Consider the following 26,446-nt stretch of genomic DNA (forward strand, 5'->3'; position numbering starts at 1 on the left):
TATGCCAACAAATTAGGCAACTAAGAAGAAAAGGATAAATTCCTAGAAACATAGAACCTACAAAAACTGAAGCAGGAAGAAAGAAAATTTGAACAGATTACCAGCAAAGATTGAAACTAATAAAAAACACACTCAACAAACAAAAGTCCAGACCAGATGGCTTCACAGGCAAATTCTACCAAACACTTAAAGAAAAGTTAATACCTATTCTTCTCAACTATTCAAAAACAAACAAACAAACAAACAAACAAGAAGAAGAAGAACTTCCAAATGCAAACTATGAGGCTGGTAGCACCATTATATTAAAATCAGATAAAGGCCCCATGAAAAAGAGAACTTAGACCAATATCTCTGATGAACATAGACACAAAAATCCTCAAAAAATATTAGCAAACTAAAAGTAACAACATTAAAAGAAGGTATTCACCATGATCCAGTGGGATTTATCTCCAGGACCAATGGTCCAATAATCACAAATCAATCAATGTGATATGTTACATCAATAAGAGAAAGAACAAAAACCATAATATCATTTCAGTAGATGCCAGAAAAGCATTTAAATGAGTTAAACATCCATTCATGATAAAAACCCTCAACAACATAAGTTTAGAAGGAACTTACCTCAACATAATAAAGGCCTTATATTGAAGAATACCGGTGGAATTTTGATCGGAATGGCATTAAAAGTATAGATTGCTCTAGGCAGTATAGACATTTTAACAATGTTTATTCTTCTGATCCAAGAGCATGGAATGGTCTTCCATCTTTTTGTGTCTTCTTCAATTTCTTTCATGAGTATTCTGTAGTTCCTCGAGTACAGATCCTTTACCTCTTTGTTTAGGTTTATTCCCAGGTATCTTATGGTTCTTGGTGCTATAGTAAATGGAATCAATTCTCTAATTTCCCTTTCTGTATTTTCATTGTTAGTGTATAAGAAAGCCACTGATTTCTGCACATTGACTTTGTATCCTGCCACATTGCTGAATTGCTGTATGAGTTCTAGTAGTTTGTGGGTGGAGTCTTTTGGGTTTTCCATATAAAGAATCATGTCATCTGTGAAGAGAGAGAGTTTGACTTCTTCATTACCAATTTGGATACCTTTTATTTCTCTTTGTTGTCTGATTGCTGTTGCTAGGACTTCTAATACTATGTTGAACAAGAGTGGTGAAAGTAGGCATCCTTGTCTTGTTCCTGATCTCAACAGGAAGGCTGCAAGCTTTTTCCCATTGAGGATGATACTTACTGTGGGTCTTTCATAGATATATTTGATGAGGTTCAGGAATGTTCCCTCTATCCCTATGCTTTGAAGCATTTTAATCAGGAACGGATGCTGGGTTTTGTCAAATGCTTTTTCTGCATCAATTGAGAGGACCATGTGGTTCTTCTCTCTTCTCATATTAATTTGTTGTATCACATTGATTGATTTGTGAATGTTGAACCATCCTTGTAGCCCAGGGATGAATCCCACCTGGTCATGGTGGATAATCATTTTAATGTGCTGTTGGATCCTGTTGGCTAGGATCTTGTTGGGAATCTTAGCATCCATATTCATCAGTGATATTGGTCTAAAATTCTCCTTTTTGGTAGGGTCTTTGCCTGGTTTGGGGATCAGGATAATGTTGGCTTCATAGAAAGTGTCTGGAAGTTTTCCTTCTGCTTCAATTTTTTGAAACAGCTTCAGGAGAATAGGTGTTATTTCTTCTTTGAAGGTTTGGTAGAATTCCCCAGGGAATCCGTCAGGTCCTGGGCTCTTGTTTTTTGGGAGGTTTTTGATCACTGCTTCAATCTCGTTATTAGATATCAGTCTATTCAGGTTGTCAATTTCTTGCTGGTTCAATTTTGGTAGTTTATATTTTTACAGGAATGCATCCTTTTCGTCTAGGTTGCTAAGTTTATTGGCATATAACTGTTGATAATAACTTCTGATGATTGTTTGGTGTTAGTTGTGATCTCTCCCTTTTCATTCATAATTTTATATTAAAAATCTACAGCCCATATCATACTCAGTGATGAAATACTGAGAGATTTCCACCTAAGATCAAGAACTAGAAAATGATGTCCATTATCACCACTTTCATTCAACATAGTACTGGAAGTTCTAGTCATAACACTCAGATAACATAAAGTAACATAAAGGAGTAAAAGGCATCCAAACTGGTAAGGAAGAACTAAAACTTCCACTATTTGCAGATGACATGATACTCTATATAGAAAACCCTAAAGACTCTACCAAAAAAACTGCTAGAACTGATAAATTAATTTAGTAAAGTTGCGGGTTACAGAAATCTGTTGCATTTCTACACACTAAGAATGAACAAATAGAGAAATTAAGAAAGCAATCCCATTTACAATTACACCAAAAATAATGAAATACCTAGGAATAAACTTAATCAAGGAGGTGAAAGTCCTATATTCTGAAAACTATAAAACATTGATGAAAGAAATTGAAGATGACACAAATAGAACATTATACACCAATGGATTAAAGAATAAATATTGTTAAAATGTCCATACTACCCTAAGAAATCTACAGATTTAATGCAATCCTTAAAAAAACACCAGCATTTTTCACAGAACTAGAATGAATAAGTCTAAAATTTGTATGGAACCACAAGACTCTGAATAGTCAAGAAAATCTTGAAAAAGAAAAACACAACTGGAGGTAGCACAATTCTAGTTTTCAAATTATACTACAAAGCTGTCATAATCAAAACAGTATGGCACTAGCACAAAAATTGACACAAAGATCAATGGATAGAAAACCCAGGAACAAACCAATGATTATATGGTCAATTAATTTCAACATGAGAGGAAAGAACATATCATGGGAGAAAGACAGTCTCTTCAATAAATGGTGTTGGGAAAACTGGAAAGTTACATACAAAGGAATGAAATTGGGCCACTTTCTAAGCCACACACAAAAATTAACTCAAAATGGGTTAAAAACATAAATGTGAGACCTGAAACTCTAAAAATCCTAGAAAAGAACACAGGTGGTATTTCTCAGACATCAGCTGTAGCAACTCTCTTCTAGATATGTCTCCTGAGCCAAGGAAGTAAAAGCAAAAATAAACCATTGGGACTAAATCAATATCAGAAGCTTCTGCACAGTGAAGGAAACAATCAACAAACCTGAAAGACAACCTACTGAATGGGAAAAATATTTGCAAATGACATATCTTACAAAGGATTCATATCAAAAGTATATAAAGAACTTATACAACTCAATACTCAAAAAACAAATAATACAATTTAAAAATGGGCAGAAGATATGAATAGACATTTTTCCAAAGAAGACATCCAGATGGTCAAGAGACATGTGAAAAGATGCTCATCATGACTTATCAGGGAAATGCAAATCAAAACCACAATGAAATATCACCTCACACATCTCAGAACAGCTACAATCAACAACGTGAGAAACAACAGTTGTTGGCAAGAATGTCTGGTACACTACTGGTGAAAATGCAAACTGTTGCAGCCACTGTGGAAAACAGTATGGAGCTTCCTCAAAAAGTTAAAAATAGTACTAAAAATACCCAGTAATTAAATTACTGGGTATTTACACAAAGAATACAAAAACAGTAATTCGAAAGAATATATCCTTCTTTATGTTCTTTGCAGTATTATTTACAATAGCCAAACTATGGAAGCAGCCAAACTGTCTATCTATAGATAAATGGATAAAGAAGATGTGGTATATACATAATCATATATTATTTGGCCATAAAAAAGAATTAAATCTTGTCATTTGCTACACATGGATGGAGATAGAGGATATAATGTTAAGCAAAATAAGTCAGTCAGAGAAAGACAAATACCAGTCATGTATGGATTTAAGAAAAGAAACAAGCAAAAAAAGTCAGATAAAGACAAATTTCACCCATATGTGGAATTAAATAAATGAAACAAGCAAACAAAGGTGGGAGCTGGGGCAGGGGAGAAAGAGACAAACCAAGAAACAGACTCATAACAGTAGAGAACAAACATATGATTACCAGAGGGGAAGTTGGATGGTGGGAGATGGGTGAAATAGGTGAAGGGAATTAAGGAGTGCATTTACCGTGAGAAGTGAGCACTGAGTAATGTATAGAATTGTTGAATCACTAAATTTTACACCTAATATAATATTATATGTTAACTATACTGGAATTAAAATTAAAACTCTAAAAAATGCCAATTACTTTTCTATTTAACAATGAAAAAGTGGAATTTTAAATTTAAAACACCATACAACTTAAATTAGCAATTAAAAAATACTTAGGTACAACTCTTAAAACACATGTATAATCTATGTGAGAAAAACTATAAAATTCTGCAAATAAAAAGATCAAATAAATAAACAGAGGAGTAATAAATGTTCATGGGTAGGATGACAATATTGTCAAGAGGTTAGATCTTTCCAACTTGATGCATAGATTTATTACAATCCAAACCAAAATTCCAGACAGTTACTTATGAATATTGAAAAACTGATTTTACAGTTTATATAATGAGGGAAAGGATGCCCAGAATAGCCAATGCAATATTGAAGGAAAAGAACAAAGTTAGAGAAGATATACGACTTGACCTCAAGACTTAATATAAATATACAGTAATTATGACAGTGTGGTATTGACACAAGAATAAACAAATAGATCGATGAGACAAAATAGAGAGCCCAGAAATAGGTCTCCAAAAATATACTCAATAAGTATTATAGTCAGTTTTTTTAATGTTTGGATATCATAATAATGTGTTGTATGTCACTGAGATTTTAATTACATTTCCTAATTATTAATGGCACAGAAAATGTTTTTCAATCTGTATATACCTTTTGGTGAAAAGTTCATTTTAATATTTTGTCCACATCTATTGAATGGCTAGTTTGCTCTTTATCTACATTTAAAACTGCCTTATGTATACTAAATTCAAGTCCACATATTTAATTTGCTAGATTTTCTTGAAGTCTGCAACTTATGTTTTATTCTGTTAATTGTACTTTGGAAGAGCATAGTTTCTTAAATTTTATGAAATTCAGTTCAATAATTTGAAAATATATGTGATTATTGATTTTCAATGTAATGTTTCCCTAGAGTTTTTTTTATTTTTAATTTTAGGTTTTACATTTACATTTATGATCCACTTTTACTTTATTTTTATAAAGGATGTATAGATTGAGGTGCATATTTTTGCATATAACTAACCAGTTGTTCCACATCTTTCCATTCTATGTTGAATTACCTTGACATTTTGTTGAAAATCAATTAAGATTATATGTATGGGTCTATATTTGGGCTCCCTAGACTAGTTTTTTGATTATCTTATATATCTTTATGTCACTACTTTATGCATACTGTCTTACTAATTAAGTACCCCAACTTCGTTAACATATTTTTTCAAAGTTGTTTGGTTATTTTAGTTACTTTCCATTTCCAAAGAGATTTTAGAATATGCTTTTCAATTTCTACAAGAAAAAAACCTGTTGAAAATTAGATTGGAACATGAGTAAATCTATATATCAACGTGGAGAGAATAGAAATATTCATGATATTGAGACTTGGATACATGACAATCGTCTATCTCTCCTTTTATATATGTTCTCAGCAATGATTTTTAGTTTTTCTCTCTACAAGTCTTACTTTTTTTTTTAATCAAATGTGTCCCTAAATATTCTATTTTTAGGCTTTTGCAAATGATATTTTTACCTAATTTTCTAACAGAATCCTATTAGACTAAGAAATTTAAGTGTTTGTGTAGTAACCGTGCATCTTCTAAACTTGCTAAACTCACATATTAGTTCTAGTAGCTTTTAGTAGGTTATGTAAGATTTTTCTACATAGAAAAACCATATAAAAAGTAAATTTCTTTTTAATATCAGTGATTTTTATTTCCTCTTACTTACCTTAATGCATTGGCTACAAGCCCCAGTACAAAAGCAAGCAGACACTGTAAGAATAATTTTACTTTTTTTTTTTTTTTTGGATGATAGAGAAGAAATAGTCTTTCTTCATTGTGATGTAACCTACCACTTTTCATAGGTTTTCTTTACCCTACTGGTGAGTTCCCTTCTTTTCCTAGTTTTCTGAAATTTTTATCAGAAATTCATGATGGATTTTATCAAATGTTTTTTCTGCATCTATTAACATTATATGCAATTATTTTTGTTTGAAAATATGGTGAAAAACAGTAATAGATTTTTTTAAATGAAAGTTTCCCCCACATTTGTAAGGTAAGTGCTACTTGATTGTGATATAGTATCATGTCATATATTATTAAACTCGATTTTGCATAATTCTTGTTAATACTTTTGTAACTGAGTTTATGAAGGAATTTGATAACAAATTTTATTTCATGAATGCTTTCCTCTGGTTTTAGTATCATTGTAGGACTGGCAACAGAGAATGAGTTTGACTCTTTCAGAGACTGAACTGAGTGATAAATAGCATGCAGATTGCAGTAACTCTCTGAGTGAAATTAAGAAATATCACCTAGATGAAAGTAATATTGGCAGACAAATAGGTAGTTGAAGAACACATTCCAAAATATTAATCCATGAATATTTCCAAACCCTGAAGAATTTTATGCCACTGGAATTTTTTTAATCAAATCTGTACATAAATTTTACTGCTGTACATACTCAAGAATTTCATTATGTCTTTGACTAGGTCCCACAATCTTCTCTCACCTTCAATGAGAAAAAGCAATATATGATCTATTGAAAAAGTGGAGATTACATAAAGGCATGATGGAGCGTGAGTTTAGGAGATTCTAAAAGAGGCTGAAGTAATACCTACCTGGCTTTTACTAATCTCAGTTTGGGCCACACTGAGAGATGTACAGGTTGAAGGTTAGCCTAAAAGAATTTATTAATTTTTAAATACATTTAGGTTACTCTTTCTTTACAAATATTTTCACAACTCGATCCTGAATTTGCTTTGTCCTAACCCCATAAATAACTGGATTTAAACAAGGAGGAACAACCACGTACAGATTGGCCAGGAGGATGTGAATGTAGCGAGGAATATTTCTACCAAATCGGTGAGTCATAAAAGAGAAAAATGCTGGTGTGTAAAAGGCTAAGATGACACAGACATGTGAACCACATGTGCTAAGTGCTTTGAGTCTGGCATCTCTTGAAGGAAGGCGGAAAACAGCTCGTAGGATCTGAACATAGGAGAGGGCAATAAGAATCAAGTCAAAAATCAGAGCAGCAATGGTAAATAAGCCATAGATGATATTGACCCTTATGTTAGCACAGGCAAGACGGGCAATTCCCATGTGTTCACAGTAGGTGTGAGGAATAATGTAGTTTCCACAAAAGGGCAATCGTTTGAGAAGTGGGCAGAAGGGGATGACAAGGAGAACTGGCCTCCCCACTACAATGGACGCCATGATGGCTACCACTCTATTGGTGAGAATAGTGGTATATCTCAGTGGATAACAGATGGCGACAAAGCGGTCAATTGCCATGGCCAGCAGTACAACAGATTCCATGCCAGTGTAGGTGTGGATAAAGAACATTTGGATGAGACAGCCTTCAAATCTTATCTCCCTAGAGTTGAACCAGAAGATAGCTAGCATCTTGGGAATGGTAGAAGTGGAAAGGCCTAGATCAATAAAGGACAGGAGAGCCAGAAAATAGAACATGGGTTGATGAAGACTCTGCTCAGTCTTGATCACAAACAGGATTGTGACATTCCCCAAGAGTGCTATCAGATAAACAACAAAGAAAGGGAAAGCAATCCAGATATGGAAAGCTTCTAAACCAGGGATACCCAACAGAAGGAAGGCAGAGGGATAAGAGTCACTGTCATTGACAGAAGACATCCTGAAGAGAACTCTTGGAAAATACTCTATGATCTTCTTCAGTATTTCTGGGGAGACATAAAGTGATATATGGTGGTTGGGTGTGTATAATAGCATACCAACTAGACACTTAAGAACATAATAGGAATTTGAGGACAACTGACTATTAAATTCAAATTATTGACTATTCCATTTAATATTCCAAGGAGATTGCAGAAGTTAGAAATAGTCTTTTCTGCTGTGGTAGTGATCCATGATCATTTTTAGCTCATTCTTTGGTGAAATTCTCATCCATATTTACTAGTATCAACTGAAAACCCTTCCAGTAACCAAAATTTGTATTATATCTTTAAATCACATTAGTTACTTAGTTGAGTGGATATGTAAGAGAAAACTTTATCAAAATGTTAAAAAAAAAGAATGTAGAATTGGAATGGTGAGAAACTTTGGATATGGTGATCAAGAAGATATCTACTTATAAGGCTTATTTGACTGTCATAGTCCCCTCTTTGTTAATTATTATTTTTCCCCTTACTTGCTTTAATAAGACTGTGTTTATAGCTATCTTTTAATAAAATGTGCTTTTATCACTGTGATTGATAAATGTATTATTAGTATTTTTCTACTTTATTGTCAAAAAATTCACCACATAAATAATGCAAAAAATAGTTTTAATACAGGTTTAAAAAGTTATTAAGTTCAGCATCCATATGTGTTATTAAAGAAACTTTTAGCAAACTAGGCAATACATAAAACTTGTTCAATTTAATGAAAGGAATCTATGGAAAAATGCACAGCTAATATACTGAATGGTAAAACACAGAATGGTTTGTTTCTAGGGTTGGGAATAAGGCAAGCATAGCAACCAGTATCAATTACATTTAATATTTTACTAGAGGTCCAAAAAATGTCAATGTATCAAAAATAAATAAATAAGACATTAAGATTGGAATGAAAGAAATAAACTTTCCTATTCATAAGTGACAAGACAACTTACATAAAACTTAAAGAATATAAAACAAATTCTTTAGCTTATCAATTAATCAGGTAAAAGAATCAATACTTCTCCATATACTGTTAACAACAATTATAAACTAAAATTTTCAGTTAAAATTTTGTGAAAATTCCCACTACCACTTAAAATGACATCAACAGTATGGTGTACTTAGCAATAAGCACTTAAAATTGTAAAACATGACAGAAATTAAAAGGACATAAAAAAGTTTTAAAGTATAACATGTTCATGGTTTGGAAGACTGAAATATGTTATGATGTCAGTTCTTCCTAAAAAGATCAATAGCTTTAAAACGGTTTCAATCAATACCAAGAAATTAAAATAATTATAGGAATACCCTAAATTGTTTGGAAGAAGAGTAACAAAACAGAGGAACTTATAATAAAGGACTTAAGACTTTAAAATGTATAGTAATCAAGGCCATGTGATAGATGAAAAATGATGGACAAATAGATAAGCAGAGAAAGAACAGAATAGACTTATTTTATGTCCTCAGTTAAATTTTATAAAGTGACAAATAAAGTAATTCAGTGAAGATAGGAGAGTTGTTTCTACCAATGATACTGGTGCAACTAAATATACATATATTTTTAAAAAAGAACCTTGCTTCGAACTTCACAACAAAATCAAATATTAATTACATTTCTAAAATATACCTAGATATTTTTTAAAAAGCAACTCAATTTCTAACATGTATGAAGTCAAAGAAAGGAAAGTATCTTTGCAACCCAGTGGAAAGTAATGTTTTTTTAGAACACAAAAAGCAATAACAATTAAAAAAATAGCCTCTTACGTGCTATTAAATTTTATAATTTATTCTTAAGAACGTGAATTTAGAGGGCAAAGACTGAGAGAAAATATTCACAATCCCTTACAATTTCTTTTACAATTTCTGTTAAAGAATTTGTGTTAAAAGCATATGACAGTGCTTAAAATAGCAAATAAGAAAACAAGCAATGGAAAAAGAAAAAAAGAAGAGCCTACACTGTTGCTTAGCAGAAGAAAATATACGAATGACATTAAACTTCTCAAAATCTTTAAAAAAAAATCTTTAGACATCAGGAAATGTACATTAAAATTAAAAATGACATATTATTAAACATCTATTAGAATGGCCAAAAAAACCCCAAAAAAGGCATGATGATACCAAATTTCAACAAGGATGTGGAACAAATTCTCCTAATTACCTCCAACAACTGAATTACTAGCAGTTTACTCAAAACAAGTGAAAGTATATCTGTCCACACAAAGACTGGTACAAGAATGTTGGTAGCAGCTTTATTCACAACTGCTCCAAATGGAAACAACATAAATACTGTGATCAAGAGTAAACAGACAAATCCGTTTCGAAATATTTACCCAGCGAAATTCTACTCAGCAATAAAAATGGATTGACTACTTCTATGTGTGACAACGTAGATGAATCTATGTCATTATCCTGAACTGTCAACTGCCACTAGTTACTGGAGAGTACTAAGTATATGATTTCACTTATATGAAGATAGAGAAAATGGTTACCAGGGACACCTGGCTGGCTCAGTCAGCAGAGCACGTGACTCTGGATCTCAGAGTGGTGAGAGATTACTTAATATTAAAAGCTTTAATAGCAACAAAAAAATGGGTACTGAAGATATCTATTCAGTGGTTGCCCAGGAATTGAAAGGGGTCACGGACAGACTGGGAAGGGACACAAAAGAATTTTTTGAGGTAACAGAAAAATTTTATATTTGTATTGGGGCATAGGATACCTATTTGTTATAGGGGTGTAGGAAAAGTATATACATTTTCCAAGACTGTACAGGTAAGATTTTACATTTAAACAGAATTCAAATTTTACTTAAAAAAATCAAATCCAGGTCTGGAGAGAACAGAATATTTACAGTTGTTGACATTGGATCCTGAGAGCATTACACATCTCTGCTTAGTTTGTAGATGTTTGAAATGCTCCATAATGAATTAGTGTAATATATAAATCTAGTCAAAATAAGTGTCTTCTTTAATATTTTTTTATAAAATACAGTATCACTTTAATAAGTATAAAATACAGTATCACTTTGGGAGCTTATTTTAAACACAAGATTATTTATCTCAATCAATATAGAGATAAAAATCCTAAAATCTAAAATGTTTTACAATCCCACTCAAGAAGCATAAAATAAAATTAAGAACCTATGTTAAGTTTTAGTATTCTCTAATAATTTTTGTTACGAATAGCACCTAGCTTTTATTCCTGATATTTTCCTTTTTATTCACACTCATCAGCTTTTAAGTCAAATGCTCACCATGGTATATTCTTTATGATTATTTGCAACAAGCTCACTGATGATCATCGTCCCCAAGGCTTTACAGCTACCAAAATAGAGCAACCATTTCAAAGAGGTCACTCTACTGACACCACTTTGATTTCCGTAGTTCTGGATTCTGGTCACTCACTCAAGCTAACATCTGCTATGAAAGCAAACCTTACTGTGCCCGGGTGCTCCTTCTCTGAGGGGTAGCTGAGAAAAAGGGCACTTACATCCTTGATATTTCTTTAAGTGTATTACCTGATGTAATTTTCCAAAATGCTCTTCAGTGTCCACTATGCTGAGCTGCCCTGCCTGTCTCAGCCTTTTCACGGAAGGCCTCCCACCATATAAAAATGCAACCTGGACTACCTTCCCAAGGCAATGTTCTGCTTCCTCCTGCAATGTCAGGCTGGCCTTTCTGCCCAGGATCCCTCAAAAGGATGAATTTATGCAGAGGATGTAGCTCCCCTGAGAAGGCCATCCTTGGTCAGTCCCTGCAGGGACCAGATGTCTGGGAGATTGAGCCAAGTTTTATGAAGCATCTTGGTTCAAACCTGCTTCCAGGGAACTGGGATTTTATTTCATATTTGTCTCTTGGGCGTGCTAATTTTTTTTTAATGTAGCTTATTTCCCCTTCCATCTTTTCTATCTATTAATTTTCTCTAATACTTTAATCATAGTCTCTTCATATTTGAAGCATATATATACATATTATAAGATATATATATATATATACTATCATCTTTTATCCACATTTCTGAATTAATAGTAATGCTCAAAGCATTATATAATTCCATTTTAAGCTGTAATATAACATGTTGCCACCTAAAAATCATTTGTTTTCTTAAACTTTGATTACCTGTTTCACAGTCTGTTTCTACATTAAATTATGCCAGAGAGGTTAAGGAAACTTCCCTGGAACTAAACTCATTTAAAATCCTGTTTCATAATAGTTACATGACTATGTGTAAATTACCTAACTTCTGAATCTCCACCTACTCATTATAAAATGTGGATTATCTAAAGAGCCAAATGGAGTTTCTAGAACATTATAAGGGGTCAAGAAATATTAGATGTCACCATTGGTAGCCATAATGCCTCTTGTTTCATAGCATTTATACGATTCTTACATCACAGGGAATTGTGGAGTGCCTCTTCCCATCAGTGTCCTATATAAGGAGTCAGTTTTTCCTACTAATAGTATCTTGTACCCATTTACATGTAAAATTTATGTACTTTTGTTCATAGTTTTTCTTTAATATACTCACATTGTGTGTTTAGGTTACTCATCTGAGAAATGAGAGTGTTTCTGTTCAACTTTGAAAATGCTACTTTCTCTAATATAATGTTAATGTTAATATGCAATATTATTATTGCTTCAGTTCCCTCAGCTTTAGAAAGGGAAAAAACTAGAAACTACTTATTGTAGTTGTAAGAATTTAAAGAATAATACATACTTGTGTTGTCAAGTATTATATAAAGTATTATATAAAGAATAATACTTACTTGTATTGTCATGAAATTACATACTTGTCATGAAAACAGTGCCTAGCTCATAATATATGTCTAATTTTTGGTATTATTATTATTATTATTATTATGCTAATCAATTTTTGTCAACTTCATGGAATTTTTTCATGTAAATGCTATTTTATTTATCACATAGTTGCTGTCATTTGTCATATGTGGTTGGGACTATGCTTATATTAAATAATTATTATTGTTACTTTTGGCTGACATTTTCTAAGATGAATGAAAAACTTCATAAATCTGCACATAGGATACCACCTAGACATTGTAATGTGACAATTTTTAGAGTAGAGAATAAGCTTCATTTTCTCATACTCAAACTTTCTTAATATCTGAAGACCAAATTTCATAATTTATACCTGAACGTTCTAGTTACCCTTTCTTTTATCTGCTTAGTTCTGACCCCATAAATTACAGGGTTGAGAGAAAGTGGGATGACAACATAAAAGTTGGCAAGAAGAATGTGGATGTATTGAAGAACATTTTGGCCAAACCAGTGGGTCATGAAGGAAAAAAAATGCTGGAATGTAAAAGGCCAACATTACACACACATGGGAGCCACAAGTGCTGAGTGCCTTCATTCGGGCATCCCTGGAAGGGAGGCAGAAGACAGCATGGAGGATATAGACATAGGAGATGATAATGGCTATGATGTCATACACCAAAATAGAGATGGCACATAAGCCATATATGATGTTCACCTTTATGCTGGTGCAAGACAGGTGGGCAATGCCCATGTGCTCACAGTATGTGTGGGAGATGATTTGATGCCCACAGAAAAGTAACCTTAAGATGAACAGAACGAAGGGGATTGCAATGGCTAAGGGTCTCAGGAGGATGATCAATGCTATAACAGATACCACTTTGTTTGTCAGCATCAGTGTGTACCGAAGAGGGATACAGATGGCTACATAGCGATCATAGGCCATGGCCACGAGCACAGCTGACTCCATGTCAGTACATAAGTGGATGAAGAACATCCGAATGAGACAGCCCTCAAAAGTGATTTCTCTCAGGTTGAACCAGAAGATTACAAGCATCTTGGGGATGGTGGATGTGGACCAGGACCATGTCAATAGATGACAGAATGGCCAGGAAGTAGAACATAGGATGATGGAGACTATGATCAGTCTGAATCACAGAAAGAATTGTAATGTTTCCCAATAATGCTGTCAAATACACAACACAAAATGGAAAAGCAATCCACATATGCATTTCTTCTAGCCCTGAAATTCCCAGCAGGAGAAATAATTTGGGATGGAATTATGTGTCATTAGATGGGACCATGTTTCCGTTGCACTTGTACTGCTGCATGTAACATAGACCAGATGTCTCATTCACTGAGAGATGCCATCTCTTCTTGTCCAATGTTACTGATTTCCTACAGAATGATACAAAAATATGTTTGAACTTTTCTAAACACCCCACCCATCATTACATAACTGTGGATTTTTTTTTTTGAAAACTGAAGTACATATTGTTATCGTTTGATCTCAACTGATCTGATTCATTACATTTGTTTCCATCCATTTTAATAACATAATTAAACTTTCATCAAGGACCAATAGAATATCATACAAATGGCTAGGTATTTGGTGTTCAGATTGTACATAGTTAACCATCTTCAAGGATGTTCTAGCTTAGGAATTAAAATAATAATACAATGTATGGTTTCTCTGGGATTATGACAAGTATGTTTTTCTTTCTATCTCATAGTCAATTGCTATAGCCTCTGGAGGTAAAATTTGCACGAAACCCTTTTAAAGGTATGAAACCTAATGGAAAAAACCAGTAGGTGAACTCGCGGACCTCAATCAGAAACATCATTGCAGTTAGGGAAGACTGTATGAAATGCAGGAAATCAAGACTCATGGTGGTTATAATTGATGCGGTTGAGATGGCTTCACCATTAGATTTTACAGTTGATTGTTTAAAACAGCAGAAGAGATAAGAATGACACTGCAAGAGCAATTTCGTTCAAAGCAGCACTAGTAATCAAAGGTTGACTTGAGTTATATGTAAAGAACTTAAATTTGAATATTTTATGTAATGTGAACTTTTCCTTATAAAGCTATGGTGGGAGATATTTTTAATACTTGTGTAGAAAGATCCAAAACAGTAGTAACAAAATAGTGCCAGGTTGCATTAAAATAAAGCAAATCTAATATCTATGAATCATTAGCATTGCTTCTATTTCACATCATATGATAAAAAGGTCTGACTTTGAATTTTTGGTTGACCTAAGTGACTGTTCATGGCCACTCATCTTCTGCTATTTTCCCCACAGTTATATCCTCAATCTGTTTGCATATATAAATGCCCTACCTTTCAGTTATTGAACTCCAAGTCACAGTTTGACCACACCTCACATTTTTCCTACCCTCTTAAGGATTTTTCTTGTCACCTCTGTTCCAATGTCACATCAAGTTCTGTAGCCCCTAGTTCAGTCTTTTTCTTCACAGTTATTTATTTCCTGACAGCTTCACTTCTTCAACTCTCCAAACCAGATCCTTCCCATCTCTCTGCATGTTTCTTTCCTTGACTCTGCTATCTCTTCATTCAGCTGTCAATCCATCTTCCCCAGATTCAGCCCTGACCTCTGCAACCACTTCCCATCCAAGAGCTCTGGTTGCTGAGAGTTAATGGAGAAAAGCTACAGAATTATGCAGTTGCAGTATCTGCAGACAGGCCATCCAGGACATGAAAATTTTTCCCGTGTCCTTTAGATGGTTCCTTTTTTAGTTGCCTCAGAGAATATACCATACATGCACTATTCTCACACCGCAAGGTACTGATACATTTATTCTTTAACTTGCAGCACTTTCTCTTGTCTCTCTAGAAAATTAAGATGACCATGCAAGTGATATTTGCATCCCCTTACTCTTCCCTTCCCCAGTTGTACAAGTGTTTTACTCCAGCCTGCTGCTAATAGAAGCACCTCTGCTTTGACCTCATCTTTCAAGTCTGCATATACCACTCTTAACCCTCTTTGTTTTTTCCCATCTCTATCTCTCTTGTGTTTGCACATTCTCCACCTGTTCAGTGTCCCCCCCCCCCAATTTTTAAAAAATAGCAAGAATTTTGAAATAGTATATGTTATTTCTATTTACTCCTATTTCATTCACTTCTCAATGGGCTATAAAGAATGTAAACTGACTTCTACTTATAAATGGAGTTTCTTTCATAAATAGTACCAAATTGTGTCCCTATTTCCAAAAGTTCTTGAATAATTTGAACTTATGCTATTTATATCCTACAGGAAATACACTATTATTGGTCGTTTTTCTTCCCAATATCCCACTAGTCTTAGTGATTTAACAGACTTGTATCATTCCAACAATTTTTGAGTGTATGAAATTACGTTTTTAATAAACATCAAATCAATCTCCGTTTTTTGTTTACTTTCCTAACATTTATTTGGATCACCATTCTTTCTTTCTGGTTTACATTTTCAGGTATTGCTGTTGCTATCGCCTCTCTTTGCTCTATGTTAAAGGAGCCCTAAAGAATGTTGCAAAATAAATCCCATAGAACACCATGTATTTATGTGAAGTCAATGTGTCTCATGTTCCTGCTTTGCTACAAAATATTTTTTCTAATAGCCACATCAAATTGGAAATTTCTGTAGGTTTTTATTTTTCCTCTTAGGTATTTACAATGTACATCAGAACTATGAGATTCTCTCCTAAAGCAACTTTATTTAACTGGTGATTTCACAAATGTGTTTGACCAGCAAAATCTCTAAATAGAATACCTATAAAACCAATGAATGATAATATTTCAGGCTCTTAAGTTACAGAAGTGAACCTATGGTGTGTCAAATTTTAAAAAATTTTCTGTGCTGTCTTGAACTGAGTATCAATTGTTTTGCCTCTGTTCTAGATGAATATATATCAAATAGATAATTTTCTAGGAAAGAGAAGGAGAAAAAGGACACTCTAGACCTTGTTTTCAACACAGTATCTAATGAATTTTTATAATATATTCATTTTCTAGATCTTCACCAGCATGTATTTAAACACAGCTATGTGCCAGTTTGTATCCATTATTTAAGAATCCAGAAAGATTGGGACACCTGGGTGGCTCAGTGGATTAAAGCCTCTGCCTTCAGCTCAGGTCATGATCCCAGGGTCCAGGGATTAAGTTCCACATCAGGCTCTCTGCTCAGCAGGGATCCTGCTTCCTTTCCTCTCTCTCTGCCTGCCTCTCTGCCTACTTGTGATCTCTGTCTGTCAAATAAATAAATAAAATCATTAAAAACAAAAAAAAACCAGAAAGATTGTAATTACTGACAGAGTTAAAATGAAGAGAGAAAGGCTCAGATGAATCACTTACCCCCTTAGTAACCCACCAAAAAAATATTAGAATGATATGTCATGCTGCTTCCTAAGTATTCACAAATTTAGTCAAAGAGATATTTAAAAAATAATAATGAGGAGCGCCTGGGTGGCTCAGTGGGTTAAGCCGCTGCCTTCGGCTCAGGTCATGATCTCAGGGTCCTGGGATCGAGTCCCACGTCAGGCTCTCTGCTTAGCAGGGAGCCTGCTTCCTCCTCTCTCTCTCTCTCTGCCTGCCTCTCTGCCTACTTGTGATCTCTCTCTGTCAAATAAATAAAATCTTTAAAAAAATAATAATAATGAAAATGCCATCAGAATAATGTATATAAATTTAAGTTGAAGAGAGTCAGTCTGATAGAATTTTTCACACAGGAGAGGGAAGGTCTAGATATTAAAAGCCTATGGCTGAGATGGGCACAGTAACTGGATTTTCTGGACCATGTGACAATATGGTGACGCATTCACTATTTTTTTTCATCCTTGTTTCTTCCTTTTTTATGCTCACACTCTACCTCCTTTCTCTGTGTACAGTCTAACCACCTTTCAAAAATATCTGTTATATTCCATTAATATATAACATTATCATTTTTCTCATATTTTCTAGTGAGTATTTACTTTTCAGCGTCCTGAGAATTTGAAAGACGTGACTTCCCGGATTAAAGAACACTTTATATTTGGCTTCATCTTGCCAGGCAGCTTTTTTTAGACAATTGACCTGCTCTCCAAAGCTATCACAAGTTACTGCAGGCAAGAAGTAACCAAAACTCTCCATGGGTTCCATCAAATACACACTGAAAGAGGGTTTACACAGCAGTGATTTCTAATCCTGGCTTTTCATAATAGACTGTGGAGTACTGGATACAAATACAAATTCTAAGTTCTGATCCTGAAGATTCTGAATCATTAGGTATGGATGGGATAGCTCTTTATGACTTTGATAAAGCTCCTCAAGTTAATCTAATTTAATTTATTTGATTTTTGGGAACTGCTGAAAAATAAGTAAGATAGATAATCAATTATAATATGAATTAGAATGTGTTTATATATAATGTTGGGGGCATCTGTGTGGCTCTATCAGTTAAGCTTCTGCCTTTGGCTCAGTCATGATCCTGGGGTCCTGGGATCCAGTCCCCTCTGGGGCTCCATGCTCAGCAGGGAGTCTTCTTGTTCTCCCTCTCCCCTTCCCTCTGCTTCTGTTTTCTCTCTTGTTTATTATCTTTCTAATAAATACTTTTTTAAAAAATACATAACAGTGAATTTTTAAAACAGTGTATAACTTAATATCTGATAACCTTGACTTTGTATAGACTTTTCTTTAAATCCTCAAAACCAAACATAGGCACTGATTCCATTCTGTACTACGATACTCTCAGGTTTTGTAGTGCTCTGTCCCTTCCTTGACTGGAGATACTTGTGAGAGAAGGTGGTAATTTCCAAGCACTTTTTTTAAAAGCACATATTAGGAGCTCCCAAAGAAATATACCTAGGTAGAATGACTAGTTGTGGCAATAATAATAATAACTAACTATTATTATTATTATTATAGTAATAATAGTCAGCTAGCAAAGCTTTCCTCAGGACTTTCCTAGTGTTAACGTTCCCCTATTAGAGGGGAAAGGAGAGGAAAAACGTAAATAGAATTGACATGGACAGGACATTTTCTGTCTTTTTGAGGATCTGAAAGTTCACAATTTCTTAGAATCCTACCTATTCATCAACTCTTATTCAGAAGACTTCCATGAATTTCACAATTATTGTGCAAAACTACCAGCTGCAATAGAAAAGAATATTTTATTTTGCTGACCCTATTTATAGGAAGAATAGTAAGTTACGTGGTCAGATGTTTTTCAGTTGGCTAGATTATGACTGTCTTGGTGACAAGGAGAAAATATAACAAATTTGTATAGAAGAGAGAGTGATTGGTAGTGGGGTTGCATACTCAGGATGATAATTGGAGGCAGAAATACAGAGAGAGCTGTATGTAACTGCAAGTGGGCCCAAATAGGCAAAACTGACTCCATGATATGTGATAATGGAAAGAGTTCAGGATTTGAAGATAAAAAAATTTTGTTTAGATACTAGTTCTGTTTCTTTCAAGCTGCTTAGCAATATTCCATAAACTTATTTCTTTATAAAACATATTCACATAATAATGAAATCATACATATCTTGCAAGCTTAATTCATGAATTATAAATAAATATGATAACATATTAGGAGACCAGCATAAATTAAGAAATTTTAATCATATAATTGCAAAATTATTTGAGTTTTTGTTCTTGGCATCTATTGTCATATTTGTGTTACCTTTCAATTAGGGAAACATTTAAAGCCATTTATAGAAATGAAATTTAGACAGACTATATTGCTTAATCATCCTCATATGGATCTAGAAATGTTTGGAAAACTTTGGAATTTGTTTTGTAAATGATGAATCAATGCTAAAAAAAAAAAACCCACTATTTTGGTAATAGCTTTGGAAATATAAGGATTCTTGATCTGGTATTTTTATCTGTCAGTTATATGAAGGCATGAATTGTGAAATATTTCTCTTGAGAGCTGAATGGAGGACAGAGGAGTACACAAAGTTAGTTAAAGTTCTGCATAATCGATATAGAATGGTGACTGCTATGAGAGGGAAAGACAGACAAGACTGAAGGTTAAGGTACAATCACAGGAAGCAAAGAAAAAAGTGAGTTGAATGACAAAGACTTCAAGAAAGACACAGAAAGCAAGTTAAAAAGGTGTTTGCATAAGCACACACACACATGCACACTCCACTTATCCAGATAAGAATAAGATTAAGAATGAGATTTATAAACCCTTTGTCATAGTATACACCTGAGTCTGTGTAAATTATCTTGTTATACTCTGGGCTCCTTCCATATTCAATCAGCCTTCCTTTTTTCTCCATTCCTCTTGTCTATTTTATCTCTTCAACCTACATCTCAGTGAAATGACCACAATGAAATGGTTTCTGTCTCTTTGTTTCTTAGTTTGAAAATAAAAAAGAGTTACTGTCTTAGTGGATCCTTCTTGAACCCAAGGCCAGATTTACCAGCATAGCTTCTGGCTTTCTTGATAAGCTAGTTCACCCACCTGCCCCAGAATGTTTTCATTTTCATCTGCTCTGACTGAAATGGAAGACTTACACTGTAACCACTGACCTTAAAATGGAGTGTCTCCAAACACTGGTGCTCTCTGGAGAAAACAGAGGCACTGAGCTACATGCTCCATAAATATGAAGCATAACATCATTGGTGATAAAAAAAAAAATTAAAAAAGGAGAATTAGAAAAAGAAGAAGAAGAAGGAGGAGGGGGGGGGAGAGGGAGAGGGAGAAGGAGAAGAAGAAGAAAAAGAAGAAGAAAGAAGAAAAGAAAAAGTCCAGATTCTGAATGCGGTTTCCCAAGTTTAAAATGACTTGTGATAAACTGACTTATCTCTAGGCAGGAACAGCTATGAGGAGGGCTTACCACCCATTCTTTCTCTTCAAGATCCCTCTAGTTCTACATTCCCTCTCATGAGCCCCACATAAAAGGCCAGGTCACAGAAAATCTGGGGTGATTTTATGTAAGGGATTGGCAAGTCATTCTGTTTTTTTCTTTGTTTGTTTTTGTTTTTGTTTTTGTTTTTGTTTTTCCATTACCATTTTATTTATCTTGCTAGGTATCTGGTCAATTTCTCCAAAATTTACCTACCTCTCCCTCCCATCCCCATGATAAACACAATTCAATCTTCAGTACTATCAGGAAAAAAATTGAAGCCCACCTAGTATCTATCATTTCATAGAGTATTCATTAGAACTAGGATGTGAGAGATATTGGGTCCACAGCTCCAGGAATGCAGGAGGAACAATAAAAATGGCCAACGGATCGTTAACTCCCAGGCCACCCTCTTCCTTTACCCATGACTCTCCCGCCGGGAGGACATGTCACCATAAGTAACCCTATATCTACGCAGGAAACAGGAACATCAGGACACCCCCTACCCTCCAGTCACCAAATACTTTATCTTATATGGCTATGAACTATATGCTGTCTTAACCCAAATAAAAGACCCACTCGACCCCCTCCTGGGAGTGACTTCCCCGACTCTCCTCTCCTGAGTCACGAACCTTGCCTAAGGGTGCCTTTAATAAACTTTGCCTTGCACCTATCTCACCTGTAAAACCTTACAAGAGGTAATATAATTTAAAAAAAAAAAAAAAAAAGACTAGTTATTTTGAACACAAATCCTCTCTGCTTCCTGGTTCTTCTTCTTCTTCTTCTTCTTTTTTTTTTTTTTTAAGATATTATTTATTTACTTGACAGAGAGAGAGAGAGAGGGGGGACAAGTAGGCAGAGTGGCCAGCAGAGGGAGAGGGAGAAGCTCTTTCTCCACTGAGCAGGGAGCCCCATGTGGGGCTCAATCCCAGGACCCAGGGATCATGACCTGAGCCGAAGGGAGCTGCCTAACTGACTGAGCCACCCAGGTACTCCCACCTCCTGGTTTGTGTTGATAGTAAAATGAGACAGGGTTTAATTTACTGGTGAGAAGAGGTCTAGGGAAAGAAGTGTGAGATACCGAAAATTAGTTAAATAGATGGACTTTGAGACAGACTATGTGAGTTTGAATCCCACCTTTCCTACTTAATGCACATAAGAGTTTGGGAAAGAAATTTAAACTCTTTATCTCCATTTTCTCCTCTTATAAATGAGTAGGATAATACCTAGTGCAAAGCATTGCTGAGGAGATTAAAAAAGGTAATATTTGTATAACACTTAAAACATTTCCTGATATATAGTAAGAAATTTGTAATGGTTTATTGATAGTAAACTAAACCACTTAACTAACACTTAGTACTTCCAGGCGAGGATATTTTCTGAAAATTGATACTGACAGGAGTTGCCATGAAGAAGTCTCCTAGATTCACTTTTGGAATCTTACGGGAGTTGATAAATGTGATATCATTTTCCTTCCTAGATTTATTGTCAATAAAGAACAAAACATACAGGTAAAAGAAGAACTCAGGATTATTACTGAGTAAAAGCTGTGTATTTCTTGGTTAAGCTATGCATCTAAACTGGTAAATTGGGCTTTTTAACAATCTTTGCCCTCTTAAACCCCCCCCAGTTTAACTTACCTCAAAAGTCAGGTTTTTGTTTGAAGGGCAGAGCCTTGTCAAGAAACCTATGGAACTCCTGGATTTTACTGGGATCTGCAATGTCAACTGTCACGTGACAACTAAGTCTGTGTGTTTCTAGATTCTCTATACAGTGCATTTACCATTTTTGTTTATTCCTTTGTCAGTTATATTCTTTCATAATTTCAACAGTGTATTAAAATTTTGATATTTTGTAGAACATATCCTGTTTCTCTCTCCTAGGCCTGTAAGGTAATTTCTGCCTAATTGATTTTCTATATGCATTTTTTAAAAGATTATTTACAACACTGTAGATTATAGAAAAATGCAAATGGAGTACCGAGAGCTTTGATATAAATGTATACATATCTCCCCCATCAGTAACATTTTACACTATCATGGTCATTTGTTATAATTAATAAAACAGTATTAACTAAAGTTTATGTTATATTAAAATTCATGTTATTCAGATTCCCTTATTTGTACCTAATGTTCTTCTCTAGTGGGATCCCACCCAGAATACCAAATTACACATACAAGTTATATCTACTTAGGGCTCTTAGGTTCTCTTGACTATTACAGTTACTCGGGTTTTTCTTAGTTTTGATGACTTCACAGTGTTTAAAAGTGCTAGTCAGATTTTAGGGGCACCTGGGTGGCTCAGTGGATTGAGCATTCAACTTCTGATTTTGGTTCAGATCGTGACATCATGGATCCTGGAATCCAGCCCCGCTTTGGGCTCCCTGCCTTGCCTGGAACTTGCTTAAATATGCTAATCCTCTGACCTTCCTTCTCCTCCCCCAACCTTTGCCCCATGCACACCCTCTATTTCTCTCAAATATATATATATATATATTTTTTTTTTTAAAGAAGTACTGGTCGAGTTTTTGTAAAATATCCCTTAATTGAGGTTAGTCTGATTATTTCCTCCATGACTAGACCAGAATTATGACTGGGGAAGAAGACCAAGGAGGTAAAATACTAATTATGTCAAAACAGATCAAGGATACATACTATCAACACGGTTTATCACTGTTGTTATTGAGCTTCATCACCTGCTGAGGTCATGTTAGGGTTCTCTTTCTCCTCCATTTCCAAGTTTTCTCTTTGCAAGTAATTTACAATGTGTAGCCCACAAATTAAACAGTGAGTAGTTACGTTCCTCATCCTTGGACATGAAACATCCTCATATATTGTTTGGAGGGTTTTTTCATTTGTTTGTTTGCTTTTGCCTGGAGAGAATCTATTCCCCCATTTGTTTATGTATTCAATCATTTATTTTTATCCATACGGACTCAAATATTTATTTTATACTTTAGGCTGTAATCCAATATTACTTTTGTTTCACATTGCCCAGCTTTGACTATTGGGAGCTCTTACAGTTGGTTCCTGTGTCCCTTTGTCTCACCCTCATAACTGTGTGTTCTTTTGGGGGGGGGGCAGGGTCACTTCTTTACTTTCTGGGACCATGAGATTCTACAGGCATATCTCATATATCACCTGCCCAAATCTTAGAATGTGATATTTCTCCAAGGATTACTGATACCTTTTATTGGATAATGATATTAGAAACAAAGGTTTGGGTGTTGGACGTACTTTGCTACGGGGGTGTCATTGGTTTAAACCATCTCACCTGGTATATCAAGGAAATATAGGAGTAAATATTTATCATCTATTTATCTATCATCTTTCTATCATCTTTCATCTACTAAAACTAAACATGGTAATGTCTCTAACTCTAATCTGTTACCACATGAATTGTTCTAATATCCCCTCATGGTTCTCTGTGAACTCACACTCCAAAAAAATAAGAAACCTAGTCCTCACTATATGTCGTATATTTACATAATTGTTCAATAACACTATGCATATGTAGGTGCATTGGAATTGTTAACCTATAACTCTATGAGGGAAAAATTGCCCAAGAGAGAACGGTGCTTTATTATAGCTCTTTTTGCCTTTGGTGTCACAGACTCCATTCTTTTCCAGAACTACTTGGGTTAAAAAATTTTTTTTCATCCACCCTAGTGAGGTTTTTTTCTTCCCTACATTTTGAATATACAATATTTCTCATACTATGCATTTCATCATGGAATCCCCTGAACTCCTCCATGATTTTTTTTTAAATTTGCAGACATTAAGATCATCTTTTGTGTTTCAAAATTCTAAGGGTTTTTCCAAATGTATATCATACATCCACCTTTACAGAATTATATAGAATAGTTTCACCAACCTAAAAACTTCCATGTGCATCACATATTCAATATCACCCCAGTCCTCCTCCTCCTGGCAACTATGGATATTTTTTTGTGATTTCTTGTTTTGCTTTTTCCAGAATATATTTTCACTAGAGTCACCCAAGGTGAAATCCTTTCAGATTGGCTTCCATTACTTCAGAAAATGCATTTAAGATTCATCTGTGTCACTTAAGATTCATCTGTGTCACTTAATGATTTAGCATCTTATTTCTTATTAATGCTGAATATATCCATGTGTTATGTACACTGGATATACCATAGTTTGGATATTCATTCTCCTATTGAAGGGCATTTTTGCTGCCTCCAGTTCTTTATGAATAAAGTTTAAATGATTGTGCCATTTTGCATCTCCACTAAAAATGAATGAAAAGTTCTATTACTTCCTTTGCATGCTCACCTACCTATGAAATTTCCTTACTGATTTATTTTTAGTTTTAGCCATTTTTAGAGGTGCGAGGTGGAAAATTTTGCATCTTTTAATTAGTAATTCCTTAGTGGAAAAATATACTGAACATCTTTTCATGTGCTTTTTTCAATCTGTATATTTTCTATGTGGTATGCCAGGACAAATCTTTTGCACAAGTTTTAATTGGTTTATTATTACTTTTTAAAGTTACATATGTTTTACTTGAAGGTTTTGATTTTTTAGTCAAACTGAGGGAGATCTCCTCTATTCCTTGTTTGCTGTGTGTTATTTTAAGTATGTGTTGTTGTTGTTGTTTTAAGAAAATATATATTTTTTTTCTTTAAGATTTTATTTATTTATTTGACAGAGAGAGAGAGATCACAAGCAGGCAGAGCAGCAGGCAGAGAGAGAGGGTGAAACAAGCTCCCCGCCAAGCAGAGAGCCTGATGTGGGGCTCGATCCCAGGACCCTGAGATCATGACCCGAGCTGAAGGCAGAGGCTTAACCCACAGAGCCACCCAGGAGCCCCAGAAAATATATATTTTTAACCATTGATATGATCAATATAATTTTTCTTCTTTAGGCTGATGTTCTAGGTTACATTGTTTGTTTTTGAACATTGAATCAATCTTGTATATCAAGAATAAACATCATTTGTCAATGCATACTTACTTATTCTGATAAATTGTTAGTTTTAATTTAATAATATTTCATTGGGGATTTTTACATTTATTCATGAGAGATAATTTTGAGACATGGTATATATAGATAGCTAGGTAGCTAGATAGAATCTCTATGTATGTTTTTGGACATATTTAAATGATTTGTTATTAGGGTATGTCCATCTTCGTAATATAAGTATTTTTTAGCTTCTATAGTCTGGAAGTAGTTTTAAAGAATTGATGTAATTTCTTTCTTTTGTGATTGGTAGAATTTATCAATCAGGTTTCATTCTGAAACCTTCAGAACCTGATTGTTTTGGAAGGTTATTAATTAGTTATGCAACTTATTCAATAAATATGGAGATATTTAGGTATTTGGAACTGCAAATTTTCTCCCGTTGGCCTTATATCATTTGCATATATCTAGCTGGCCATTGAGCAATATGAGTTTGAACTTTGTGGATCCACTTAAATACGGTACAACACTATACATGTGTTCTCTCTCCCTTTACATTTTCTTAACAATATTCTATTTCCACTACCTTATTTATTATAAGAATATGTATATAAAATATATAACTTACAATAATAGGTGTAATTGACTGTTTATATTATCAGTAAAGCTTAAAGTCAACAGCAGGCTATTAGTAGTTAAGCTTTGGGGGTGTCAAAAGTTATAAGTGAAATTTTGGCTGCATTAGGGTGGGGGAACAGTACTCCATTTTCTTTGTTGTTTGGGATCAAGACCCACCAACATAGTATTTGGGAGTGCTGACCCTATATATAGATCTAAAAGATAATTTCATTGCGGTTGTTGCTAAACTCTGCTTGGCTTTTTAATCATATGGAATGTATGGAAAGGAACCTTGGGAGATGGTTGGAGGCAATGAACATTAAGACTATAAAAAACATGGTTAGGACATGAATATATAGTAGCTATTAAAATTTTAGTAGAAAACATCATTACTTACAGATTGGCATATCTGAATCTTATCATTGAGATAACTGGAAATATGTACGAACTTTCCCTCAAAAGGTA

At 34.3% G+C, this 26,446-nt stretch overlaps 1 protein-coding gene and 1 pseudogene across 1 annotated transcript; both read right to left on the reverse strand.

Moving 5' to 3' along the window:
* Nucleotides 1-6,870: 6,870 nt before the first annotated feature.
* Nucleotides 6,871-7,815, reverse strand: LOC101682169 (olfactory receptor 52E4-like). The gene has a single exon (XM_004768212.2). It carries the CDS (start codon nt 7,807-7,809, stop codon nt 6,871-6,873), a length of 939 nt encoding a protein of 312 aa, XP_004768269.1. The 5' UTR covers nt 7,810-7,815.
* Nucleotides 7,816-12,967: 5,152 nt separating this feature from the next.
* LOC101681876 lies at nt 12,968-13,908 on the reverse strand (annotated as a pseudogene).
* Between the last annotated feature and the right edge of the window lie 12,538 nt (nt 13,909-26,446).

This window comes from Mustela putorius, unplaced genomic scaffold (genome assembly GCF_011764305.1).
Source record: "Mustela putorius furo isolate JIRA1106 unplaced genomic scaffold, ASM1176430v1.1 tig00003987_pilon_pilon_pilon, whole genome shotgun sequence".
Classification (NCBI taxonomy): Eukaryota; Metazoa; Chordata; class Mammalia; order Carnivora; family Mustelidae; genus Mustela; species Mustela putorius.

Bases quoted from the DNA above. Each gene is read 5' to 3' on its own strand.
- LOC101682169 (XM_004768212.2), bottom strand. From the start codon at position 7,809: ATGTCTTCTGTCAATGACAGTGACTCTTATCCCTCTGCCTTCCTTCTG.